Raw genomic sequence first — 24,011 nt, forward strand, 5'->3', positions numbered from 1 at the left:
CAGGCGCATAGGCCATCTACTGTGTTGTATCTGGGTGTAACTTCTGACCTATTATAAACAGGGTTTAAATAGTCTTTACAGGCAAGGGTGGGTTTTTCTTGACTGATTACAAAAGTATTCTAACAGGCCGATGCATGCCAGTCCTGTTAGTGCTACAGCACGGCTGAGCTGCAACCAGGTTTGCGGTTGCGGTGGAAACTCCTGTCTGTAGTGTCGGCAGGGGCAGCGCCAGGCCGGGAGGGCTGCGGGAGCGGGAGGTAGAGCTGCGGTAGTTTTTGGGCTGCCGATGGCAGCCAAGGGTCTGGCAACTTCGCTCCCTCCTGGGCTCTGGCTGACAAGAAGCCACCCACCTGTACAGCTGTGTCAAAAGCCAGCAACAGCCATACTCATCTTACAATTTAAAGTGCATTTCTTCAGTAAAGGGTTTTTCTTTTTTTTTTCTTTTTTTTTTTTTTTTAAGAGGAACCTATTTAAAGTGCTGTTCTAGTTTGGAAAGGGACTCTGTTTAGAAAAAAAAATGGCACCTTTTCACATGAGAGATCTGCTCTCTGTATGTGTTTGTGTATGTGTGTGTATATATATATATATATAAATTTGCAGAGTCAGATCTGCTGACTAATGACCAACATATAAAAGTGTTTTGTATTTTATTTTATTGCTTTTTTACTGCTGCCTGCTCCCTTGGAGGCAGGAGGGAGATGGATTCTCCTCTTACCTTCCACACCATTAACTAATTTCCCAGTGCAGGAAGCTGAGCCTGCAGTCTCGCAGCTCTGGCAGCAGCCTTTGGCCCACGAGACAGTTCGCTATTACGCAGAATATGTGAAGTAACGAATCCACCCTGAACTGTCACAGCCCCAGAGCGAACCTGCAAGGGTCACAGCAAGAAACTGGAGGCAAAGAGGGATGATGGACCCCGAAAGGTTTCCCCCTGCTCCTGCCAGATACCATTTTCGTAGAGTCACTTTACAGAGCAGACCTGCATTTCTGAAACATGGAGGTAAGGAAAACAAATCTGTTTTAAGTGAAAGCTTTGCTGATAGAGTGTGTAGCGTGGTAACCTCAGCACTCCAAGAGAGAGAGGTAGTTACTGTCCTGTGAATCTTCTGCTGCTTAATGCAACTCAATTTCTGGAGTGATTGCTCCAAAAAAAAAAAAAAAGAAAAGGAAAAAATCCTGTGCTCTTTATTAAAAGTTATCCCAGTTAAAATCTTTCTGTTGAAGACATACTTGACTATTCCCTCTTAAGAGGCTTTTATATTTTAGAAATTGATTGTCAGTTTAGTTCATTACAAAATCAAATTTGATTAGCAAATTGCTATATAAAGCCACTTACATTGTTAACCCTTGTTACAATACTCTTCCCACTGCTCTGCAAGGAAGTGCTCAATCATCAGCATCCCTGTTTGGGGGTTATTGTTCAGCTGAACAGGGCTCTCTGTCACAGCTCATCTGCTACAGTGTCACCCGGTGACAGCATAGGACAGCATTTCATGCTCTGAGCAGTTTTAAAGGAAACGTTAAAAAGAGCTACCGGTGTCATATTCACAGTGTTGTACAGGAAAGACGGGGTGATGCCAGGGAAAGGAGGGGGCAGAGGGCAGCTTCGGAGACAACTGGGGCACAGCTCGTGGGAGCTTCGGCTAGTGTTTAAGATACCAGAGGCTTAGGGGAAAACTGTATCTGTTCCCTTCCCTTTTCAGACAAAAGCAGTATTTTGAATAGCTTGCTTTCATTTCTGTGAACTATCCTCTGATACAGTCTTCTCTTGTCCTTTGCTAACCCTGCCTGTAAGCGTGGGGCACAAGATGAGGAATATGTTACTGCAAGAACACAGAGCTGCATATTATTCTCTTCCTAACTCAGCTTTCAAAAGAGCTTATTCAGAAAAGTCCCTGTTTTGCCACCAAGAAGGATTACTCTCACACCCCTTGGCCTGTCCTTACTGTCAGCAATTTTACATACACGAACACAAAAGAAACATGCATTATTTGAATGACAACACTCCCTTTTCACTTCAAAATATTTCTTCCAGTCACTTGCCCTGTGACAACAACGTAGCCCTGGAAGCTGTCACACATCAGCTTTCTGGCCAGGCAAGAACTTCAGGGGAGCCGAAAGGAATTAGTTTTAAGCAAAGGGCATGATGAAATTCTGCTCTCCATCCCAAATTCACCCGCAATCCAGATTGGCTGCTTCCCCCAACAGCATAACCCTGGCTTTGGAAACCTTCTAACACTTGAGAAAAGTACCTGTGCACCACCTACATAATCATTCCCTGAATCTCCCTCAGAGATCGGTTTGCCCTCAGCCTGTAAACACACACACCAGTGACAGCCTCTGCAAACAAAACCCCATCCCCATGTTTTTACGGAGCAAACAGGCCTAATTCACCTGGACTCTGGCCGACTGAAAGTTCCCCATGGGCAGGGGACAGCTGCAGGGGTGACAAGGCTTCACACCTCTTGTCAAAATCAAAGCTGTCATCAGGAGAATTGCACCGTCCACCTTTTGTTAGTGTAACCTGCAGCTGCCAGCCTCCACAACAAAATGGCACCTTCCCCCTCCCCACCGGCCCTCACCTCTGTTAAGCCAAGAATTGTGTTCAGTTACCAATTTACATGCAATGAAGTATTAAATAAAAGCTTCACAGTAATCCATAGAGTTTTCTTAGACATGTAAACTCTAAGAAAATAGCATCACAGGAGCACAAACTCCCATATCAAACCAATGCCCTAGACACACAGATGAACAAATGGACCCCAGACACACTTCTCTGTCTCAAGACACAGCTTTTGAACTTGACCAATTGGGGAACCAGTGAAGTAACATCATCAGGTCAAAACTAATTTTCAAGAAGTTTCTCAGCTGTAGTTTTGTGATTCCTCCCCCTGCCTCAGACTGAGTAATTTCAATTGTACTTTTCTTCTTTTATGCTACTACTTTCTGTATTTTACAATCAGTAGTAAAAAGGACCAATCTAGCTTCATTTTTCATTTCTAATTAGTTTCACAGTTTTATAGCCAATGGTATTGGGTCTGCCTGCAAAGATAACAGGAAGGTTTAAATAAATAAGCTTCACTGCAATATACAAATAATGAAGAGATTTAACTGTAGATCTGAGGGGGAGAGGGTTAAGTACATTTACAAAAACTAAGTAAAGCTGGAGGCTTAACATAGCTGACAGTCTGCAAAAAATTAATGCACTGTTTTTTGTTTTTTTAAAGTACTGCCTTAGATTAGATAATTGCAGCAAAATAATAAATCAGAATATATCAGATTAAACAAGGAATTTACACAGCAGTATTTAAAAGATACCTGAATATGTTTCAAAAGCTTAACTGATATGAACTAGGAAGCCCATTAAAGCTGCCCATTTCTACATGATCATACTAAAAAAAAAAAGTAACAAAAATACAGCTTGGTGTAGTCTAATGGAGGCTGCACTCATGCTTGGGGAGCAGCTGGACTTCATAGACAAGGCAGACAAGATGCTATTTCATGGATTAATCACGAACAAATGAAAAAAATCATAACTGGAAATGTACTGGTAGGATAAAACTCTCTATCCCTTGTTTTGCATTATGCAGTGCAGCACACAGTGGGGCAATATTTTATACTCCAGGGGATTGAGAGAGAAGCCCAGAATAAGGGAGGGTGGGAGGGAGGCCTTTGGGTCCCAGCCCTGCTTTCCCCCTCAAAGTAGGGCTAACTTCAAGCAGGTCGCTCAGGGTCTTGCCCAGTCAAGTCTGGAGTATCTCCCAGGACGGAGATTTCAGAGCCTCTCTGGACAACCTGTTCCAATACTGTTTGGCTATATTCATGGTGAAAAAAAGTCTTGTAATACCTAACCTGAATCTCCCTTGTATAAACTGCTGCCTACCACTGCTCCTCCTTCCACCGTGCACCTCTGAGAAGAGTTTGGCTCCATCTTCTCTGCACCCTCCCCATGGCTGCTGAGTTTAAACAGAAGAAATTACATAGGTAAAGGAGAGAGTACTGAAACAAAAGCAAACTTCAGTCTTCAACAGCTTAAACACATGCTAGAAAACCTAACATTCAGAAAATGGCACTTTGAAATCCGGCTGGTACTACCCATTTCCAGCCTTCGCTTGCCACCCTTCAGTTCCTTCCAAGGGCGTTTCTGAAATCTGCACAGCGAATTTGCCTCCACTACAGACTGACTCATTTTCCTTCGTTATCATTCACGGCTCCAGGATGGAAACACTGGTGATGCTCAGCTATAACGTTTTAGGACAGAGTATTGGCATCGTTGCATGCCTGTCTCCCAAGACAGCAGGGTTTCCTGCATGCTCCTGAACACAGGTTCTACAACCGGTATTTCCCTTCCCACAGCATCCACAACGTGTGCATCCACACATGCACACTTCATCCCAATGACACTTTGCTGTCGTTTCACCTATTCTACCCAGCACTCCTTGTTGGCTTCCAGTGCCAACAGCCACAGCCCGTGCTGAAAACAGATGAGCCCTCTTCTTATTTCGGGTGTCTCCCTCCTCCCCGCTAAGCCAACCTCCTTTTCTCGCTATTTCTGTTTGCACTTTGCAGATGATCTTCCTGCTACAACAAATGGCTCAGGCTAGGAAGAACCAGATGGTGTGTCTCTGGCTATCTAAAGAAACTCTGGCTAATGTAGGCAAACTGTCTGCATGGTTGAAGTGCTGCTTTTTTCAATCACTTTGTGGGATGAATCCTTTACAGCGCTCATCAGCAGACGGGGAAAGCGCCTCTTCTCATTTACAGACCACAACAAGTCTGCAGCTGTAGGGAGATTTACCACCACTTCTGTGGTGGGGAAATAAAAACAGCTTTGTAAGAGGTGTGATGTGAATCACATACTAGATGATGTAAGCAGGTCACCATCACCAGGTTAGAATTAACACTGATTTTTTTAATGAAAAGAAGTATTTTGTTAATTATTCTGCTGCTGGAATATAACCAGTAATATAACTGGTCTCCTAGCAAGAATTACCCCAGACTCCACATGCTTTTTTTTTCCAGCAGATACAATAGCTTCCCTCTAGCAAAGAAGAAAACCATCCACCTGAGCCTCGTCCCTCAGTGACAGGCAATAGGTCCTGAGGTCTCTGTGCCCAGGGCTAAAAGTCCTAGGCTCTAGCTGGGGCACAAATCCCACAGCTTCCTCCCTCCCTTCCTGCGCCACGTTCTGTAGGGAAATACCCTCTTATTTCCAGAGAGACACTTTCAGCTTGGCCTGCTCCACTGATGCTGTGTGTAGCAATAGGGGATGAGCAGGGGGGGCTCATGCAGGGCTGTGCTAGTACAACACAGCCCCACGGCTTTGCAGAAGCACTGTGCAAGGAGTTTACAGTGAAGTGTTTCCCATTCCTCTCCCAACACTACTCACAAGCTCATCAGAAAACTACTACCCTGCAAGCTTACGGGCACAGCTCAGATCACTTTTTGGGAACACGTCACCATCCTATTGGTCTCAAAAGGTGCCCATTTACCTGGGTCATCTCTAGCATGGCGCACCCAGCACCCCCTGATGTAACACATACACACTCCCAGCCATGTAACATGATGCTGCACAGCTCCCCTTCCACCCCATCGAAAGCACTGACATACCTGGTGCAGTTCTCAGTGGAAACCTGGAATGAGAACACAGGGTTCAAACGCTATCACTTTTCCTTGCCCAGATTTCTGAAATGGCGCATCTCACCCTGCAAAAACAAGGATCTGAATATATGTTAACAGCCAAAACCCCCAGGCCTACTCCACCACCCTGCCAAAAGCAGGTTTAACTCCTCATTCAGAAAAGCCTTTGACAAGTTCAACTTTTTGGTTCTGAAGGTGCCCAATTCCCCTCCTAAGATTCTCCCACAGGCTCCCGACATGCAGCTTCAATGCTGACTGTGTTCCTGATGCCGAAGGCAGCAGAATCTGTTGTTCACTACCGAAGCGGGGAGCTGAAGCACTTGTGCAATGGGAAGCCATGAGGAAAATCTCTGAAGAAAATCCCATCTGCACCTCTAAACTTGAAGACCCCTGCAAGCAGGCACCAGTGCCCAGTGACTCAATCCACACTGTGACAGAGGCTGGCTCTCCACAAAGACCCTTCCTCATCCCTCCCAACCTCTACGGCAGTATAAAACTCATGTTACAAACATCACCTCCTACAGCCACAGGTTTTAAACCTTCTGTGATCTGAGAAGTCCTACAAAGTCCTACTCATGGATGTTACAGGAATTGCTCTCAGATCACAAACTGATGCCAGATGAGAATTTAACTAAACAGAACATAAAACTATTTGGGGAGGGAGCTAAGATTTTTCACCATTTCCATGAAAAGAATTAAAGCTTTAAAACAAAAAGAATCATTTTTGGTCCATGTCCCAAAGCCATCAGAATTATTATAGGGAAAGACAGCCAGCAGCATACATTCACAACCCCCTCACCCAAAGCCCGGAGGCGCACATATCGTCGCCAACCCACTAAACACCGAGGAGTCACTGGATGCAGCATACTGACACCGGTGCTACTTAATCAACTTGGGAAATTTTCAGTGGAAAGGGCTACCTTTTTGTAAAAAAAATAATATATATAAGTTATTAAAAGTTCTTTGAACAAAAAAAATGACAGAAATTCCACATACAGACCATTGTCTCAATCAAGGAACTCTTTTCTACCCAATTAGCAGCCAGTGCTTGGTCTGAGGTACCTCTCTTCTCCTGAGCCTGCTTTCCCTTTTTCTTTTGCCTGGTTTATCAGAGCAACTGCTATTTGACACAGCAGCCACACGGGATCTGCTGCTGGTATCGGACCAGTTTCTCCTGACAGCTGCACTGAGAAGCACCTTTGCACTGAGGTTGCTTACAGGATGCCTTAATCAAAAGGAATTTGATGTGACAGATGATGTTCCTACGCAGTGGTACAGCATGCGGCACAGAAGGGGTCTTGTACTCAACCCACAGTACCTGGTGACTACAATTAGAAGTAGATTAGCTTACCGTCTTTTTGTATTTGCCAGATCTAGTAGCTAAAAACTGTACTGCGTGTAGCCAGCAGAGTGCTTGATACACCATGAGCTGTGAGTACGCGCTAATCCTGCTGGGGAGTATTCAATGAACTTAATCAACACAGGTAGGTGGACCACCATCCTGCCCAGTATAAGAGATGCAGGGAAACCCTCTATAAAAAGAGACTCTAGCGTGCGGGCTGAGCAGAAGAGCAACAGGAAACACAGCCGCTGCCAAGCCTGCAGGAGCTTGTTAGAGGCGAATTTGTTCATAGCGTTTGCTAATTCCTTGGAAAGGCAATTACTCCCCAGCACAGAAGAATCAGCAAGATTTCATCTTTGAACCCATTTTTTTCTTTCCATTGGGGACAGCAGAACATGTACCTCCACAGAAGTTACTAAAAAAACCCCAACCACCTCTAGACATCAGTAATTAGCAAAAGCCTGCTTTCTAAAACTGTAAATTAGATAGATACTAAATACATTAGCGGTTGGTTTTGTGGCCTTCTCTCTCCAGCTCCCAGTTGTGCCAGACTACAGTCTGATTTGCTGTCTTCTCCCTTTTTATTTCTAGGCTTGCCAGAACATACTTGTTTTCCTACAAAACCATAAGTACTATGAAAAACATTGCAATTTCCAAGCCTTCAGAAGGCTCTGAAACCCCTCTCGTGGGTTGCTTTAATCACTCTGACAGCACAGATGAGCCAAAGCCCAGGAGCACCTGGTCCGGTAGCAGCTGTACTCCATCTCAACAAACACCTCTCAGCTCCAACCCTCATTAGATACCACAGCAAGAAACAGCAAGCCAAAGGGGACGCAGGCATAAGCAGTGCCAGCACTGAGACAGCCTGTCCTGTCTTTTCTACGTGTGTTTACAAAAATTCCAACAAATCCTGCATTTACAAGGAAGGGGTCAGGCAGAGTAACATATGGAATCACTTTAGATCCATGTTACAGCATATACAGCATCCATGCCTAAATTCCTGCCTCATTTTCCCTTGCAGAGGATCTCCTTGAGGCATTCTAGTAGGCAAGTCCTCATGCTTCCTTAAAACATCTCAATTCAAGAGGCAGGACAGAAGCCCCATTTTTTGTGACCAGCAGGCACAGCAGGGTGGCAGAGACTCCAAACTGATTCTGCTGGAAAAGTCCAGCAGCAGAAACGCTGCTGACTTGCACTTTTAAAGCACTCATTCAAACCATCAACCGGCTAGCTCCCTGCAGGGTCATTCGACAAGGCAGTACCGAGATGCCCAGAGCTGAACACAGCACACCTCAATCCAGATCTGTGAACAGAAGACACCAGCAGCAAACACCGCTACCTGACATTGCCCTCTTAGCTTTAACCACGTGCGTCATCTCCATCACACGCCCCGCCGTACTGCTCTTGTAGCAATTCCTCCAAATGCCAAGTTATACTGGATAAGGAAAAAAACCCAACAGTGTTTTAAAATGGTAACCCATACTGCTTCCCCACCATCAGCCTTTACCCAGCAAGTAAGTCTTAAATCTGCATTTTTGTCAGGAAAGATATTTCAGAGCTCCTATCTAAAAAGGTTCCTCCTATTTCTGAGATACATCATTTCACAAGCTGTAATACTTTGGTTTACAACTGGATTAAAATATAAATTAAATAAAAATAATGCTAAATGAGTTTATATTGAAACACTTTATATATGTATACATATATATGTATATACAGGTATGTGTGTGTGCACTCCCTAATGACAGCTAGAGGAAGCAAAAGTCATTCTCCAAAGGCTTCTACTCTTCCAACTAGCGTGGTCAACTTATCCATTGCAACAATTCCCTGTGCATAAAAGCTAATGAAGCACTGGAAGGCGGCACTGGTGAACAGATGGATCACACAGACGTTCAGGAACAGAAAGACAATAAATTATAAAGAAGCAGTAGTAACTTGTTCACAGTTGGGATTAGGATAATGTTATAGGAAACCTGAATTTTCTACAGTCCCCAGGAATAAAAAGTCAAAGGTCACTGAAGATTACAGTTGGATATATCATTAATCCTAAAAGCAAAGATTGGATCTGACACAAAGAAACAGTAGAAACCACTTGAAGTTTCTCCTGGCAGACTAAACTCTGGTACCATCAGATTCAGCGGGAAGACTTCCAATACCTCCACTGGGACCAGAATTCAGCTCGGTGATGCTTCGATCACTGCCTCCATGTCAGCGATGGACATTTTCACAAGCCGGAAGATTCCTTGAAGCCAACTCAATCCTACGTCCAAAAGAAAATGCTCCCAGTCCTTCCTTGATTCTACTTCTCTTCTAACTATCATCCCAAACATCACATTCAATCTCTCCTAGTCCCAGCCTCTGTGTTTTCCTATGTTTTGCAAAAGAAAGCCTTTCAGCAGATGGAAATATTTTAGAGATGGTAGGACTCTCTTCAGATAATTTTATAACCCACTTGAGTGGGTTCCAGATTAGGAATAACATAAGTTTCTAGTAAGACTAACTGCAGCAAAACTTTGGTCTGCTGCATTTTATTTAAAAACAAAAAACCCAACAAATCTACTCTATTCCAAAATGTTCTGGTAGACATTAGTTTCAAGCAGCAGCCAGTAGTGTTTGCATAGCTCTAGCTTTTATTTGGTTACAAATATATATCTATATAAATGTACATACATATATATGTATGTATTTTATATTAAAATATCCTTTGAATGACAATGATTAAAATAAAGATACTTAGCTCCTCTTTAGGACCTTCCACTGAAGATGTCAAAGCTCTGTGCTCACCTCATGACAGGAGTAATAATACTCATCTCTGAGAGTATCGTTATTGCCAGACAAGGCTACACGGGTGGTCAGCGGCAGCTCCATCGAAACACCCCAGACTTTCTGACTGCAGTCCTGGCTATGGGCTCAGCTCCCAGGGGAAACGGGGAGCCCAAACTTTGACAAAAATTAGAAGTTTCCTGAATTACAGCTCCTTGACTTCTCCCATCCCCAAAATATTTCCAGTAGAGCAAGAATAGCATTTGGTGTCGCTGATCTGCAGAAACACTTGGATGCTGGTATGGCTAAATTGGCAGGCATGTCATGGATCAAAGAGGAGAATTTTATAATGTTTAAATAATAAGTCTACGGGGTGCTAATTTTTGTTGGTTTTAAAGATGCATGACTCTCTACCTCACAGGCTACCTTCCACCCAAATAAACTGCACCTTTTCAGCTGTCTTTCTATTTATACATTGGGTTCTGCAGGAGAGATGACATCAGCAGCAAATAAAAGCTACAACTCTGTACTTGCAAATGCATCGTTAGGGTTGAATCACCCAAAGGCGGCAGAAGGACTCTGCTCGAAGACCGGACTGCTTAGAATCATTTACTGAACTGGGCATCACATTTTTAACTGAAATTACTACTGCGTAGAGGCGTGGGACGGCCTGCCCTAGAAAACAAAGTCACCTAGCTGTCACAAAACAGGAGCAGGATAAGCAGGGAGATCTGTCCTGTCAATTTATATCAACCTTGATCTTGCAGAGGGCTGAAATCCTGGCTCCGTGACCACCCCACCAAGCCTGCTCCGCTATGCTTTTCAGCAAGATCGCAGCTTGTTCCAAATGCAATTCCAGCTCTGCATAGCTGTCAGATGGGAACAGAGTCACTCACTACCGACCTCAGCTGGATTTAAAACAGCTGCAGAGACACAAAACGCTTTCTATTCTTCCTGCCCTTCAGCCACCCAAACTTCTGAAAGTTAAATTACAGATCACAGCTTGAAAATATTGTAGAGAAGATGTAAGTAAGTCAAAGGACTGAACCTGATGGCCGGACAACGCTGGGAGGACAAGTGAGGGATTGCCCATCTGCATCGGCTGCTCTGACTCTTACCAGGCTGATATCCCTGGATCTTATTAAGCGGCTCTAAGTGTGTTCTCAGCCTCTTGTTATAAATTCACATTTCATAAAGCCTCCTCATTCATCCCTCTCTATCTAGCTGCTGGAAATAAGAAGCACAGTTTGCTCTCACGTACTCCCATTGCAAGAGAGCCAAAAGACCACCTGCTTTTTCCCTTTCCCAGCTTCACATCGGTCATCCTCCCGAGACGAAGAGATTTAGCTTTTCCCCAAAGCAGCAGCACAGTATTAACACAATTCTTGTTATTTTCACAGCTATTCACAGGGAACCTGGCAGCAGCAGGGAACGGCCACGGCAACCGTCATGTCACTCTGCTGTGACTTGGCACCGGGGCTTTCTGCAGGCTCAAGGAGATAACCGCAACACTTCACATTTGGAAGGTTTCTCTGCCGCAGCAAAGAACAAAGAAATGTGTTCCCCCTCTGAGAAAAAAAACTGCAGAAATAGAGTGTGTTCCCCCTGTTGCCTGAGGCAAGCAAACAAATGGGTTAGTAAGCCCTAACTCTGAAGCGGACAGAAATGTTACGTACAGAGGTATTAAAATTTGACAGAGTTCTCTTCACATCCTCCTTAAATCACAGTTGAAATCACAGTTTTGGCAGAGGGGAAAAAGCTGCAGCTAGACGTGGAAATGCAAAGCCGTGCCTCAACCCATCACAGAAGCATTAGCACTTGGATAGTTGGCACCTGATTCTCCACAGCTTCAGTGCAACCGTGAAGAGCTACACGGTTTGCCAATGGAGAGGCAATGAAAGATGGTATCATTCTGTTACGGAAAGCAGCTCCAAGTAGCTACACCACTGCCAGAAAATTCACATGAGGTTTTTCCATACCATACACGACCTCCAACCTCTTTTTTCTCGAACCTTGGCCTTATCTGCACTGAGGAAGTCAACCACTGAAAGAAAAGGTTAATAAACAATTCCTCTGAACTGGTTCCATCTTCTAGTGCGGATGGGCCTAAACTGCTTTCAGCGCTGTTCAAGAAAACATCAGAGACACCATAATTCCTACACATACATACACATACATATCCATTAAATGTACAGAAATAATATTAAAATGATTCCCACTACCATACCTTATACTGACTCTAGCTACAAGCTATAAACTTCACCTCAGCGAGGCCCGGGCAAGAATATTGGCTCTTTTGCATGCAATCAGAAATGATCGTTTATACAGTGGCAACCTCTGCACCAGAAAAAAAAAAAAAACCACTATAAAAGAGGAAAAAATAAAAACCTTTCACAAGCTTTGTTTCAGACTAGCCTAGTACAATATGAAGGACCAATTTCATGGTTTTCACCAGGCCAATTGAAAGTAGTGAATCAGCAAAACAGGACGCACTGCTGGCATCCTGGACTGTTAGGATGCTCCTCTGTTCACAGTATCGATACAGTAAAACAAAAACCTGCTCAAGAAACTCACAGCTATGCCATACATATAAAGGCATTCACCATTTTATGTCAGCCCTTCATCACTATGCTTTGATGGATCGGTTGCCATCTGTTTCAGAAAAATGTTGTTTGTATAGCAGTTACTGCATCTTCACCCTTCCCTTCACAGCAAGCTTAGCAGGGAAACTTTCCCACTATATTTATATATAATATATGTATATAAATAATTTTATGTTTTTATAGTTTGGTAGTATTCTTTTAAAAGTTCTATTTTAAAACACTTAAAAATCTTTTAAGCAACTAAAAGTAACTTTTGATGCTCTCTAGTGTGAACAGGATAGGATTTCAAAGTTTTTAACTTTTTTCTTTTTGATTTTTGGTAACTTCAAAAGCTATGACTAAAGCAGCATACTCTGCACATCTCCGCTCCTCCCCACACCTCGACTGCAATGAAACCTACCTTAGCCACCCTCTTATCTCTCATCTTCTGCGACTGCTCTCTGGCAACCTTACTGTTTCGGTACAATCCTGTTTGACCTTCGACAGGAAACCCAATGGGGCTGGTCCCTTGGGTGGCCACTTAGAAAATCATTCACTGTGTGATTATGCACTTGACAGGAGAGGAGGAAGAAGGGACAGAAGGAAAACGGAGGTGAAATATCTTTTTTCCTGTTTGAAATGGTCAATTAAATTGTACTTTGCAGGTGCCTGGCTCAGAACACTTGCAAAGGTTCCTCTCTTAGGAGCACATCCCCGTTACACGTGATCCTGGCACCAAGCCCTTCCCTTCCCCACACACACACAAAAATTAGAGCCACATCTGCTTTTTGAGAGAGACATGGGAGGAACAGTGAGACCCCTCACTTATAAAAGAGAAAAATATATAAAGCAAGGCAAGAATACATCACCCTTCTCCAAATTCTTCCCTCTAAACGGGCAGGGAGTCCCAATTTGCAGGTGGGGAAAGTGAGGGCTGGAGATGTTTCCATGTGCCCAAAATTGTGCAGTCAGACTGCGGGCCAAGCTTTATTTTCACTTGGTAAGTCTCCTGCCCACCAAGCCCATGCTCTAACCGCTTGCCCGGCTTGCTTTGCCAAAGCAAGATGAAGTGTATTCCTTTTCCAATGTCTCATTGTTCCTCCCATCACCTTAAGGATCAGAACTTCATCCTTCCTTATTATACACGTTACACATCCTCAAGAGAACTCCTTCAACCAAACGTCCTCTCCCAAACCCAATCTGTGCAACCTGCCGTTCATTTTCCCCCTCCGTCATAAACAACTCGGCATCAGAACCAGAGAAAACTCTTAAAGTATTGCATATTTTTAAAAAGACTTCTTCAAAAGATGTCAAGATATTTGCACTTATCTACCTGTCCCATGCTTTTCCGTTTATGAAACATGTAAGCACGTGCAAACACCTACAATACACAACGCAGGCATGTCTCTCCAGGTTTGCTTAACTTGCTCTAAACATCAGAGCTGCTTAGAATACAAAAGTTTAAGTCCATGCAAGGGGACAGAGTTGTGATTGCTCTAGGAACCATTCACTTCTAAGTTTCCTGAACCGTTAGGAGGAAATAAAGTAGGGTTTTCTTTTCTTTTTGCATTTCATTGATAAAAAAGTTATCAAACTAGTTTGTAGAAACATGTTTAAAAGCAACCACCCACAATTGCTCGGCTGGGATGATAGTATTTCAGTATACCATATTGCTGTTATAAAAGATCAAGTGCGTGTTGAGGGGGGAGTAGGGGTGAAGGACGACTTTGGTAGCCAGCCTCTAACTCCGCAATTCAGTCAGTCCAGAAAAACTCTTCCTAACGCTCCAACACCTGAAGCATGGCAGCGTGCCGGTCAGGACATGAGAGTGCTCTGAACTCTCCAGATCAGCAACAGCAAAGGACAACCTCCTCTGAAAGACCCCTCCAACCCTTCTCCCAACACATCAGTCTAATGCAAACCTCACAGCTGCTAAATTTCACTTTCAGTAGCCGAAGCGCTTCAAATTTTGCTGACCTTTAGAATATCGCTTTATAGCCATGCCCGCTTTTAACAAGGGGCATTGAGGCTGCACGCCTGGAACAGGCAAGCCGAAAGCCCTAAAATAATAGTTTAAGTAAAAAGGTAAAAAGAGACACACCAAAAATAAGACAGGGATAAATACACTCGGGCAAGGCAGGTTCCACCAGGCCAGTCTTTTTGTTTTCTTTAACGTGGCAAGGACCTGGGGAATGGAGGAAGGCAACAGCACCTTGCCCCTGCTTTCCCCTTGAGCTGGACCAGCAGATATGGCAAGGAGCAGCCTGGCACACTAGGCTCACCAGGCCTGCACGGCTGATGGCCAGCGGGACCTAGCTGCTAGGCCAAAACGCTGTCGAGAAATACAAATAACTGCTCGTCCCAGATCACTACAGAACATTAAAAAAATTAAAAATCCTGTCGATCCCTGAATAAGAAGTTGATTGACACAGTTGTTTTGTTTTTCTCCAAGAGGAGGAGGAATAAGGGAGAAAAACTTTTAACACTCTACGCGTGTGTGTGTGGGTGTGTGAGAGAAAAGAGAGAGAGAGAGGAAGATTTTTCTATTTTGGCAACATCTTGGGAGCTTCTTTCTGTCCAGTGGTGGCATTGCACTAATTACAGTACCAGCCTGCCAGGTTGGTGCTGACTCTTTAGAGCCAAAAACGGGAAGATGGTCCTTTCTCCCCAGACTCTGCAGCCGTGTTTCAATCTGGCCCAGTCGTGGACACAGATCCCTGTGCCGTCTCCCCCACAGCAACAGCCTCCTCCTGCGGAGGAGATTCTTCCTCCGCCTGCCCCCGGGATGTGACGGTGGTCTCAGGGGAGATGCTGTGAGGCCCCTCCAGAGGCATACAGCCAGGGTGGTTCTTGCGAAAGTGCTGGTTGAGGATGGCCTGGAAAGGGAAGCTTTTGCCGCAGACGTGGCAATGAAAGGGCTTGTTGCCTGTGTGCTTGCGGATGTGATACTCCAGCTGATCCTTGCGGGTGTACTTCTTCCCACACATGCGGCAGACAAAAGGCGTGATGCCCATGTGGAGACGCATGTGCCGGTCCAGGCTACCTTTCTGGTTAAAGGATTTGGCGCAGTAAATACAAGTGAGCCGTGGGTTGTACCGGAACCAGCGCTCTGAAACCTCCTGCTCCCGGAGATATTCCACATAACCGCTCACTCCAAGCATGGCCGATTCCTCCCCCTGCAAAGGAAGCAACAGAGATTTAAATAACAAGCAGCCTAAAACAAATTGCAGGAAAGAAGATCAGGCCCCAGTCCAGCCAGTAAAGCACTGAAGCATGTGCCAAACCTCGAAATCAGCAGCACTAATGTCTTCAACCTCAAGCACACATTTAAGTGCTTAACTGGAGCCTTGGGGCTGAAGACAAATGAGCAATCAATTAGAAACTTCTGCTATAGCGGCCCCTTCTGCCAAGTCATTCGCTAGATCCAGGGAAGAAAGCACAGCTCTTGTGACGAGGGCACTTAGCCACTGATTGAGTTGTGGATCAAACATGTCAATACATGTTACTTTTTTTAAAACTTGGGCCAGTTTGATTAAAATACTGTATACCACATTCTGTTTTACTTACTGAAGGTTAAAAAAAGAAGCCAGTTGATGAGCTTGCAGTAAAACAAAGGTGGAATAAACTACAAATCATATCTGAAACTCTTCAGGTGTCCCTTTACACAGGTATTTATTCAGGTGTCATTCAGGATTCATTTTATAATGAATCACGTTTGCCTAAATGGCTGTGTAACCCATCCCAGCCCTGCAGCATGGCAGGGGAGGATCTGCAGCATAGAGAGCTAGCACGCCCAGCCTGAGTCACACAGCAAGGACTAGCTCGCTCCTTGTTATTTTCTGAAGCCAGAACAACAAACAGCCAAGGGTAACTCTGAATCGCAAGCTCAGGCTCTAGGACAGCCACTTTTGGCTATCATATTCAGAACAAGCACAAACAGACAGTCTCCTGAATGCCTCTGTGCTGGAGGATACAGTATTTGCACTCCCAAGTCTTACACTGTTTCCCGATGACACCAAACGCAGACAAGCAACTAGCATAATGGCAGGAGGGCCTCTCCTCCGGCAACCAGGGCTGTGCACGCACAAGCAGCAGCGTAACTGTGCCAGATGCCGTTGGATCTGGCTGTACGAGCACTGGTAAGCTGCTCAGGACTAAAGGAGATGCACAAAGCTATGGTATTTTCTTTCCACTCTACCACTGCCACTGGGCAGGGATCACGGGCAGACTATTTTTAGCATCGATACGGCAATACCAGGAAGAGTGGAAGGTGATGATACTTCCCCGTGTATGTGGTAGCCTACGGTTTTATGTTTGAGGCCATCTCACGATGGAGAAATAATAGCAAGTTTTCTGTATGTAGAGCTAAAATTGCTTTGTATGTCATATTTGCCCTGGAGGGTTAGTTTGACATGAAATTTTCTAGATGTATTCTGAGGACACAAAACAAAGCTCTGGCAAAATAGTAACAAAAAGGTATCTTTTGTTTTATGGAAGTTTATTACAAAGTTAGCAGACAGCAATCATGATTTTTTTTCCCCCTTGCTTCACTTGGTCTTACTCAAGGGCAAAGCAGCCTGGTAACTTCTCACCTGCCTCCAGCAAAGTAATTTGATTACGAACTGACACATTACTTATCTGCCAGGCACACAAGAGTGTGGGCGATACACTTGCACTATAATGCCACTGCAATACTGACTGTATGCAAGAAAAAAATTAGATCAAAATAATTAGGCACAGGTATTACCACCATGCCCCACTTTACTGCACCCTATAGCCCATTGCCCTCCTGTATTTCTGCGTCACTCTCCCTCCTACCCCAAAACTGTACCCATACCCCAAGAAAGCAGAGGAGTCAGAGCTACTTTACGTTGCAAATTCTGCTATGCAACACAGTCCCTTGGGGATGAGACAGAGACCTCTGTACAAATCCACAGTCCTTTGACACTCCACCCTAAGGGTTTACTGGTGTAGTGCCTGGAAGGCTTTTTGGAATGGTTTCGGCACTACCATGGAAAGGTTCAGCTGTTGTCACCCCTCAGTCTTCCACAGAAGCCAGCTAACACCTCCTCCCTCAGCTCAGGCATTTGCTGTCAGTGTTTTAGGGCAGATCCAACCCTGCAGGCAAATGGGGTTTCTCCTCAGGAGTTGGTGGCCTGCCCAGAACCAGGGTTGATATTTATGCCTTCTGATAACAAGAGAAACTCCTTGTGTTTTCCAGGTATCTGGGTAAAATCCCAAACGACAGCCAAAATCATTTTTAAATCATATACCAACAGCATACGTTCTCAGTGGGAGCAACTAGACCCTTTGCAACAGTAAAAGGTCTTTGTTTCACAAACAGTATTGCTTGCAAATATAAAATATTATACACTTCATCACAACACAGTCCCCTTCACCTTCAATGCCAACATTTACTTGCAAACTTCTTGATCTACCTACCTGGGAACTGGGCTGCTTGGGCTCATCCATCCGCCCGGGAGACTCGCTTTTTGATCTGTACCGCTCAGTCACAGCAACCATGCTGCCAGAAGGGCTAAATCTGTGGGGTGGGGGAAGAGTGTAAACGGAGTTTTTAATGGGCATCAGGTCACTACGGTTTTTAGAACAACGGGTGAGCAATAGAGGCACCTGTATAGCATCTCTTCATCCTCACCAGCTAACACACAGGAGGCGGAACAGCGCAAGTATAAAGGAAAAACCAAGTCATACTGGTCTGTGGTTTCAGTCTTAACATCTGAAAAATAAAACTGAGTCATTTGGCTTCCAGTTCAGTAACAGAGAGCTTTTCGGTCGCTATCACAAGTAAACTGATATGGGCCCGGTGACTCAGGAACTGTACAACAGGAGAAGAAACCATTTCTCTAAGGGCACCTCTCATTGACCACCCTCGCCCTCCTCCCCCTTTCAAGTGTGAAACAAAAGTGATGTGATGGACTCCAGGCAGGAAACAGTGGATATTGAGCGCCATGCAAAAAGAGATGCTCGAGGCTAGCTGATCAGTGGAAAAGAGTTAAGGAACTAGGAAAGGATCGCTCTCGCAAGGGCCAGCTCAAGATCATTCCCACCGATTGATTTATTAAGCAACAAGTGATAGAATATCCACTGCTTCCAGGTAGCTGTTCCCCCATGGGACCAGAGGGATTGAACTAGAAGAGAAGAGAGACAGCTGTGAAGGGAAACCCCACAAATACAAACCCCCCAAACACAACAGATCTGCCCCTTATCAGATCCGTTCTTTGGTCTGAGCTAAGGGAAAGAAAACAAATGCTGGAGTGGAGGGGAAGCAGATGGATGGAGAATCAAAGCTCAGCAGATTTCACCATCTATTTTCAATAAAGGCTTTCTGCTCTTTCATATAAATCAAAACAACAGCGGAGGCTGATGGGCTCCCCGCTCCAACTGCTTCAGAAGATGTAAACCCATGGCCCACCGCTGTTCTGGACCACCGTGAAGAAAATTCCCTCTTGACCTACAGCTGGTGACCAGCTTGTTTCTCAAACAGAACCACCCCCAGATTTTCAGGTCAGAAGGCATCATTGCAACGACACTTTGCGTAACACATATTGTATGTGACCTTGTTAATTCCGATGCTGAGCACGGTATCTACTGAGACTGAACTGCAGTATCTTCTTTAGACAAAAAACCCACCTCAGCTATACACCAAGAGGTAGAGATTCCAACCTATACATCTCTAAGTGCTAATAATTAATTTCTCAAACTAGCCTCTACCTGACGATCCTGGTCTGATCACTACGCAGCCAAAATATAACCCAAACCGGATACACTTTCTAACACCATGAAAAACTTCCTCCAGCGTTATGCTTAACAGCCACAGGAAATATAAGGGGGAAATGTTCCAAGGGGACCAACCCAGCCAAGGGAAAATCTTGCACAATGTCCTCTTACAGCCAAGGTCAGTAATTAAGTTAAAGAAAACTCACCTGTCAATCTCACTGCTGGTTGGCCTGACCACTTTGGCCCCAGAGGACCCTAGCATGTAAGCCTCTTGGCCCATCGATCCGTGGCCTGTGGTGTCAATCACCATAGCAGTGACCTCCTCAGCGCTGCTCCCATCTTCTCCCGACGGCTGATGCTCTGCCCCAAGCCACTCCTCCAGGTTCTCCATTTTAATGCGTACTCCTCCCAGCACCCGGATGTCATCGTCGTTCCGTCCCCCACGGTCTCCCATTCCCGTCTCAACGTACCACTGTCCCGCTCTGTTAATCCGCAGTATGGGCTCCCTGCTTTCCACGTCCGAACTCTGCTCAATTATCTGGGGGCTGGTAGACTCCTCAGGCGGGCTGAGCTCCCGAATGTCCAGCACCGTGCTAACCTGGCCCAGGCGACTCCCCTTCGGCGTGTTGTGACGCGGGCTCAGAGAACGGTTTAGATTTGGCGTCACCCGGTGAGACTCTGGTGGTCTCTCCTGATGCTTTGTCCTGGTCTGGCTCAATTCCACTTCCACCTCTGCCACGTTAATTTTGAAATGAATTCCCTCGAGAATCTGCGTGCATTTGTCTATGATGTGCTGCATCTGCAAGAAACTGGCAGCCGTTAGGTAACTGATGATGTCAGCCAGCTGCAAACATATCCTACCGGTGTAACAAAAGGAAAGGAGCTGCTCGAAAACAGAAGGATTCTTGATGACAGAAATGGAAACAGTGCTCATTTCATTCAAGGACATGTGGTCGCGGAAGTAGGGCGAGCTGGCAGCCAGCACCACCTTGTGAGCACGGAAAGCTTGCCCCTGCACGTTGACCACGATGTCACACAGGCGACCCTGCATGCGTAACTGATTCAGGTGGCTCAGGACAGAGTTACTAAAGTCAGGAATCTCCAGCTGAATGTTCCCACTCTTCTCCATGGCTGTCCCAGCTGCAGGTGCACAACCCTACTGGAAAGGGGGAAAAAATACCATCGTTAACAGAGCTATCTATCATTTGCATTTAGAGCATTTTTCACCTACTTTCATGCAGTTTGAAATACTTGGACTTTTAGAGAAGTCTCTCACCATTTAATTTACAAGCACCTCACAGCAGTCCTCTGATCTTTATATGCTCTACACCATCTTTCACAAGAGTTATGTTAAAACAGTCCCCGATAGATCCCCATTCCCTGTGGCTTAAGTGCTCGAAACAGTTCATTCTGTCAGCCTCAATAAAAGCACATTTGCATTGTAAAAAGAACATTAAAAATGGTTCAAGTACTAAAAATAGGCAACTGATTGCATAATGGCTTAAAATACTTAGCACTTGTACCTTCTAAGCACTTTGAAAAGAGGAAAGTAATATTGTTATCCCTCCTTTGTAGAACAGGAATCGGGAAGGAGACACCAGGAACTAAATCCGCCTCAGAGACTTTTCAAAAGCTGACCGGCACACATTTGACCTCAAGGCATCTTAAGTACATCGTTAAAACCAAGACATTCATCATATGTGGTGTTTCTGACACATGGCAGAAAATATACAACAGGCCGGTGAAAGAAAAAGAACATAATCTAGTTCTAAACACCAGCTTATCAGACCATCCACTGGGCACAAGTGACTCCCTGGCAAAAGAAGCTGATGTTTATGTGATCTGAGATATTGCATACAGCAAAAGACAACTTACAAACAATGGGGATTAACAAACTAGCTCTCCTGGTTTTCCTTCCATAATTCATTTTTCTATAATCATCACATTTCATTTTCGCAAAGTTTGAAAAGGAGCCCTGACCATATATGGTAAAAATTTGGAATGATCCAAAATTAGATGTAAACTCTCCCAAAAATAATTTAAAAAAAATAAAGTAAATACGTTTATTAAAGACCACTCGTGGCACGAACAGCTTCCAAGCTGGATGGCATCTAAAGTGTCGATTAAGCAGACTGCTGCAGATATCAAAACAATTTCAGGCAGGCTGGGAATACCAATGCTCATAGTGCCTACTCCAAGAAATCTCAGAATTTAAGGAACTAGCACACAGGAAAGCATATGTGCCTTTGAAGGACTTTTTTTTTTTAATTTCATGAAAGCTGCAGGATAGCGCATGTTCATATGCCCAAGCAGACTTTGTGCAAACTTAGCAAAATATGTTACTAAACCTGAAGCTGCAGGACAGCCTGTCAATCTTGCGAAGTTGTGCAAAGAGATTGCTAAACGGCCGGATGGCTGCGTGTCTCTGGGGTAGGTGAGATCAGGGGTGCACAAAACTTCGCAAAGTGCAGCTTAACAGCACCATGTCTTAAGGCTTCTTCTCCCCTTCCCCTGTCTTTAGAAGAAAGCAATGAAGCCCACAAAAATCAAGGAACTATAGCGCACAGATCTGTGTCAACACAATGTTAAGAGCAGAACTTCAAACACACAAAACAAGGTGAAATAAAAAACCCAATGTCTTACCTGTAATGTTACAAGTAACATGCAAAGGGGAGGAAACAGGGGTGGTATCTTGTTGTTTTCCTTTTTTCTTCTGATGTGGTAAGAAGGTCTGAAAACTTTTTGCCCCCTTCCCCTTTAGAAGGAAAAAAGAAAAGAAAGAAAAAATGTAGCACGGGTTCTCCTGAGCACAATCAAGAACGTCAAGCTTCGTCATTCTTTGTTTTGCTGGAGGATACAACAGCAGGATTAGCTAACCATTACATGACGTCCCACCCCAAACCACAGAGAAACACTGAATCTTATCAAATTGATCTTTCCCCACTGTCTGCTCAGTGTTTGTGTTGCACCAATGGTCATTAAAATAAAAAATGGAAGCGCAAATAACCTGAATAAGTAATTTCCTCTCTGGTATCTCTGGCACTAACCCTGCAGCATTTAAACACATGCAGGGTTTTCCTCAAATGAGCCATCTCACTTATACCATTAGGAACACTCACACAGCCAAAATCACATTGAGCATGTGCACATGTTTACAGGATTGGGGAGCCTGGAATCTCATAATCTTCCCAAACCACCAGTTTCTAAAGCGATAAACCCCAAAGCATTCTCTTAAGGCAGGCAAGCAAAGGAAAGGTGCATGGGCATCCTTTGCAAGGTGAAGCACGCCTGCTGAGGCAGCGAGAGCCCAGGTAGGCTTGTGCAGGGAGGCAAGGCTGGAGGCAGAGGCCAACCATTTGTTTCTCAGGGCGTCAGCTGGGGACGTACATAAAGAAAAGGGAAAAAATAATAATCAGATGCTAACTGCTGAGCGTGGCTGTGTACAGCCCTGGTCAGAAGTCAGCTGCTCCCAGGGGAGCCTGAAAAACTATTTGCAAGCTTTGGCTCTGAAGGCAGGGAAAAATCTGTCTGCCGCTGATGGCAGGAGAAAAGGACCCACGTAGCTTCATGTACCTCAGTTTCGAGGAAGCGGCATTTTATGATACGCTTTGGGGACAATCTCAGTCAGAGGCTGGCAAGGGGGAATCTATCTTTTTAGATCAAACTGCCCTTGTCAGAAGACGATTTCTGTCCTTGTGGGTAAGGAGTCTATCATAAGCTTATGCACCTCAGCCGGCAGCGCAATGACATCTCAATTTTTGCCTTTCCTGGCACTGGACTACACATTCATCATCTCAGCCTTTACCTGCAGGATGAACGGGATCTCCTGCTGAGCAATGCTCTTTACAGAGAACATACTGAGACGCTTATCTATTTTTAATACAATTTAAAGTGTCACCAGCTGAGACTTGGACTTACTTATCTCAGAAAATGCCTCTCACCCAGTGAGGCAAGTGCAACTAATGAAACCAGCAGAAATTCCGGATCCATCAGGCCCTCGTAAAAAGCTGGGACAGACCATCTGCAGCAGATGATGCTCACTCTGAATATATCCTTTGTCAGGAAACTGTCAAGCTGGGGAGCTGTATAGAGGAGGTGGAACTGAAAAGTCTCGGCTTTTGGGGCTGAGATTTACGACGACTGGTCAACTTGACTACTTTCAAATTACGATGGGACATTAATAGAGATAAAAACAATAGTAACTCTAAATTGAGATGAGACATACTGCCTTTCTCATCCTCCCCCGCCTCAGCTAAAAGAGCAAATTTAACAGTGCTTGGTTTATTCCCCACTAAATCGCTCATACGTGACGACTCCAGGCCTTCGCTCCCGGCGCGAGGTGATTACGGTTAATTTTTAGCCCCGACAGCTGCAGAGAGGCGCCTGAAGACCCGAACCCGGGGGTGCGGGGAGAACGCGGACCGAAATCCACCCTCCCCTCACCGCGAGGGCTAAATCAACCCCACGCCGTCCCGCCCGTGGAGCTGACAACGCACCGCTCTCCTCCCGCGGGGGAGAGCGCCGGCCGGCGGGACGGGGCGAGCCCGGCGGGGGCCGCCAGGGAGGGACGGGCCCGGCCGACGGAGGCCCCGCGGCGGGGGGGGGAGGGAGCGGGCCCGGCGGCCCCCGCCCCGCGGCCCTGAGGGGAGGAGGGGCGGCGGCGGGGCGCGGCCGCGCTCCCCGGCCCCCTGCGCCGGCCCCCACGGGCGTGACGGCACCTCACGGGCGGGGCGGGCCCGGCCTCCCCCCGCCCCGCCCCGCCCTGCCCTGCCCGGCCCGCCGGGCCCGCGCCGCTCCGGTACCTACCTGGCGGGGGTGGGAAGGGCCCGCAGCGCCGTCCCGGAAGCGAAACCCCCCGAGCGGGCCGCACCCCGGAAGAAAATTCCCGCCCGTGAGGCCGCGGCGCGCATCGCTCCCCCGCCCGCCGCGGCGCCACGCCCCTTCGC

At 45.6% G+C, this 24,011-nt stretch overlaps 1 protein-coding gene across 4 annotated transcripts; it reads right to left on the reverse strand.

Annotated features, from left to right (window-relative positions):
- Window positions 1–66: 66 nt before the first annotated feature.
- Window positions 67–23,999, reverse strand: ZBTB37 (zinc finger and BTB domain containing 37). Of its 4 annotated transcripts, XR_012043226.1 has the most exons (6): window positions 23,872–23,999; window positions 21,709–21,820; window positions 19,272–20,224; window positions 17,770–17,869; window positions 5,611–15,503; window positions 67–4,806 (listed from the first exon to the last, which is right to left on the reverse strand). XR_012043226.1 is itself a non-coding variant. In XM_072866305.1 (5 exons), the coding sequence occupies exons 3-5, from the start codon at window positions 20,192–20,194 to the stop codon at window positions 15,015–15,017; spliced, it is 1,512 nt and encodes a 503-aa protein (XP_072722406.1). In that variant the 5' UTR covers window positions 20,195–20,224; window positions 21,709–21,820; window positions 23,872–23,999; the 3' UTR covers window positions 67–15,014. The 4 variants fall into 4 exon arrangements, 3 of the variants coding, with proteins under 3 accessions (XP_072722406.1, XP_072722408.1, XP_072722407.1); XM_072866305.1 differs by having other exon boundaries at window positions 67–15,503; XM_072866307.1 differs by lacking the exon at window positions 23,872–23,999 and adding an exon at window positions 23,372–23,470 and having other exon boundaries at window positions 67–15,503.
- Window positions 24,000–24,011: the final 12 nt, after the last annotated feature.

The sequence above is a fragment of the Ciconia boyciana genome, chromosome 7 (genome assembly GCF_034638445.1).
Source record: "Ciconia boyciana chromosome 7, ASM3463844v1, whole genome shotgun sequence".
Taxonomy (NCBI): Eukaryota; Metazoa; Chordata; class Aves; order Ciconiiformes; family Ciconiidae; genus Ciconia; species Ciconia boyciana.

What these genes read in the sequence shown, in the direction of transcription:
- ZBTB37 (XM_072866305.1), bottom strand. Translation starts at nt 20,194, where the DNA reads ATGGAGAAGAGTGGGAACATTCAGCTGGAGATTCCTGACTTTAGTAAC. An exon ending in ACCAGCAGTGAGATTGACAG is followed by an intron (nt 17,870 to 19,271) that starts GTGAGTTTTCTT and finishes CCCACCCCACAG; the next exon opens with ATTTAGCCCTTCTGGCAGCA. An exon ending in CCAAGCAGCCCAGTTCCCAG is followed by an intron (nt 15,504 to 17,769) that starts GTAGGTAGATCA and finishes CTTCCTTTGCAG; the next exon opens with GGGGAGGAATCGGCCATGCT.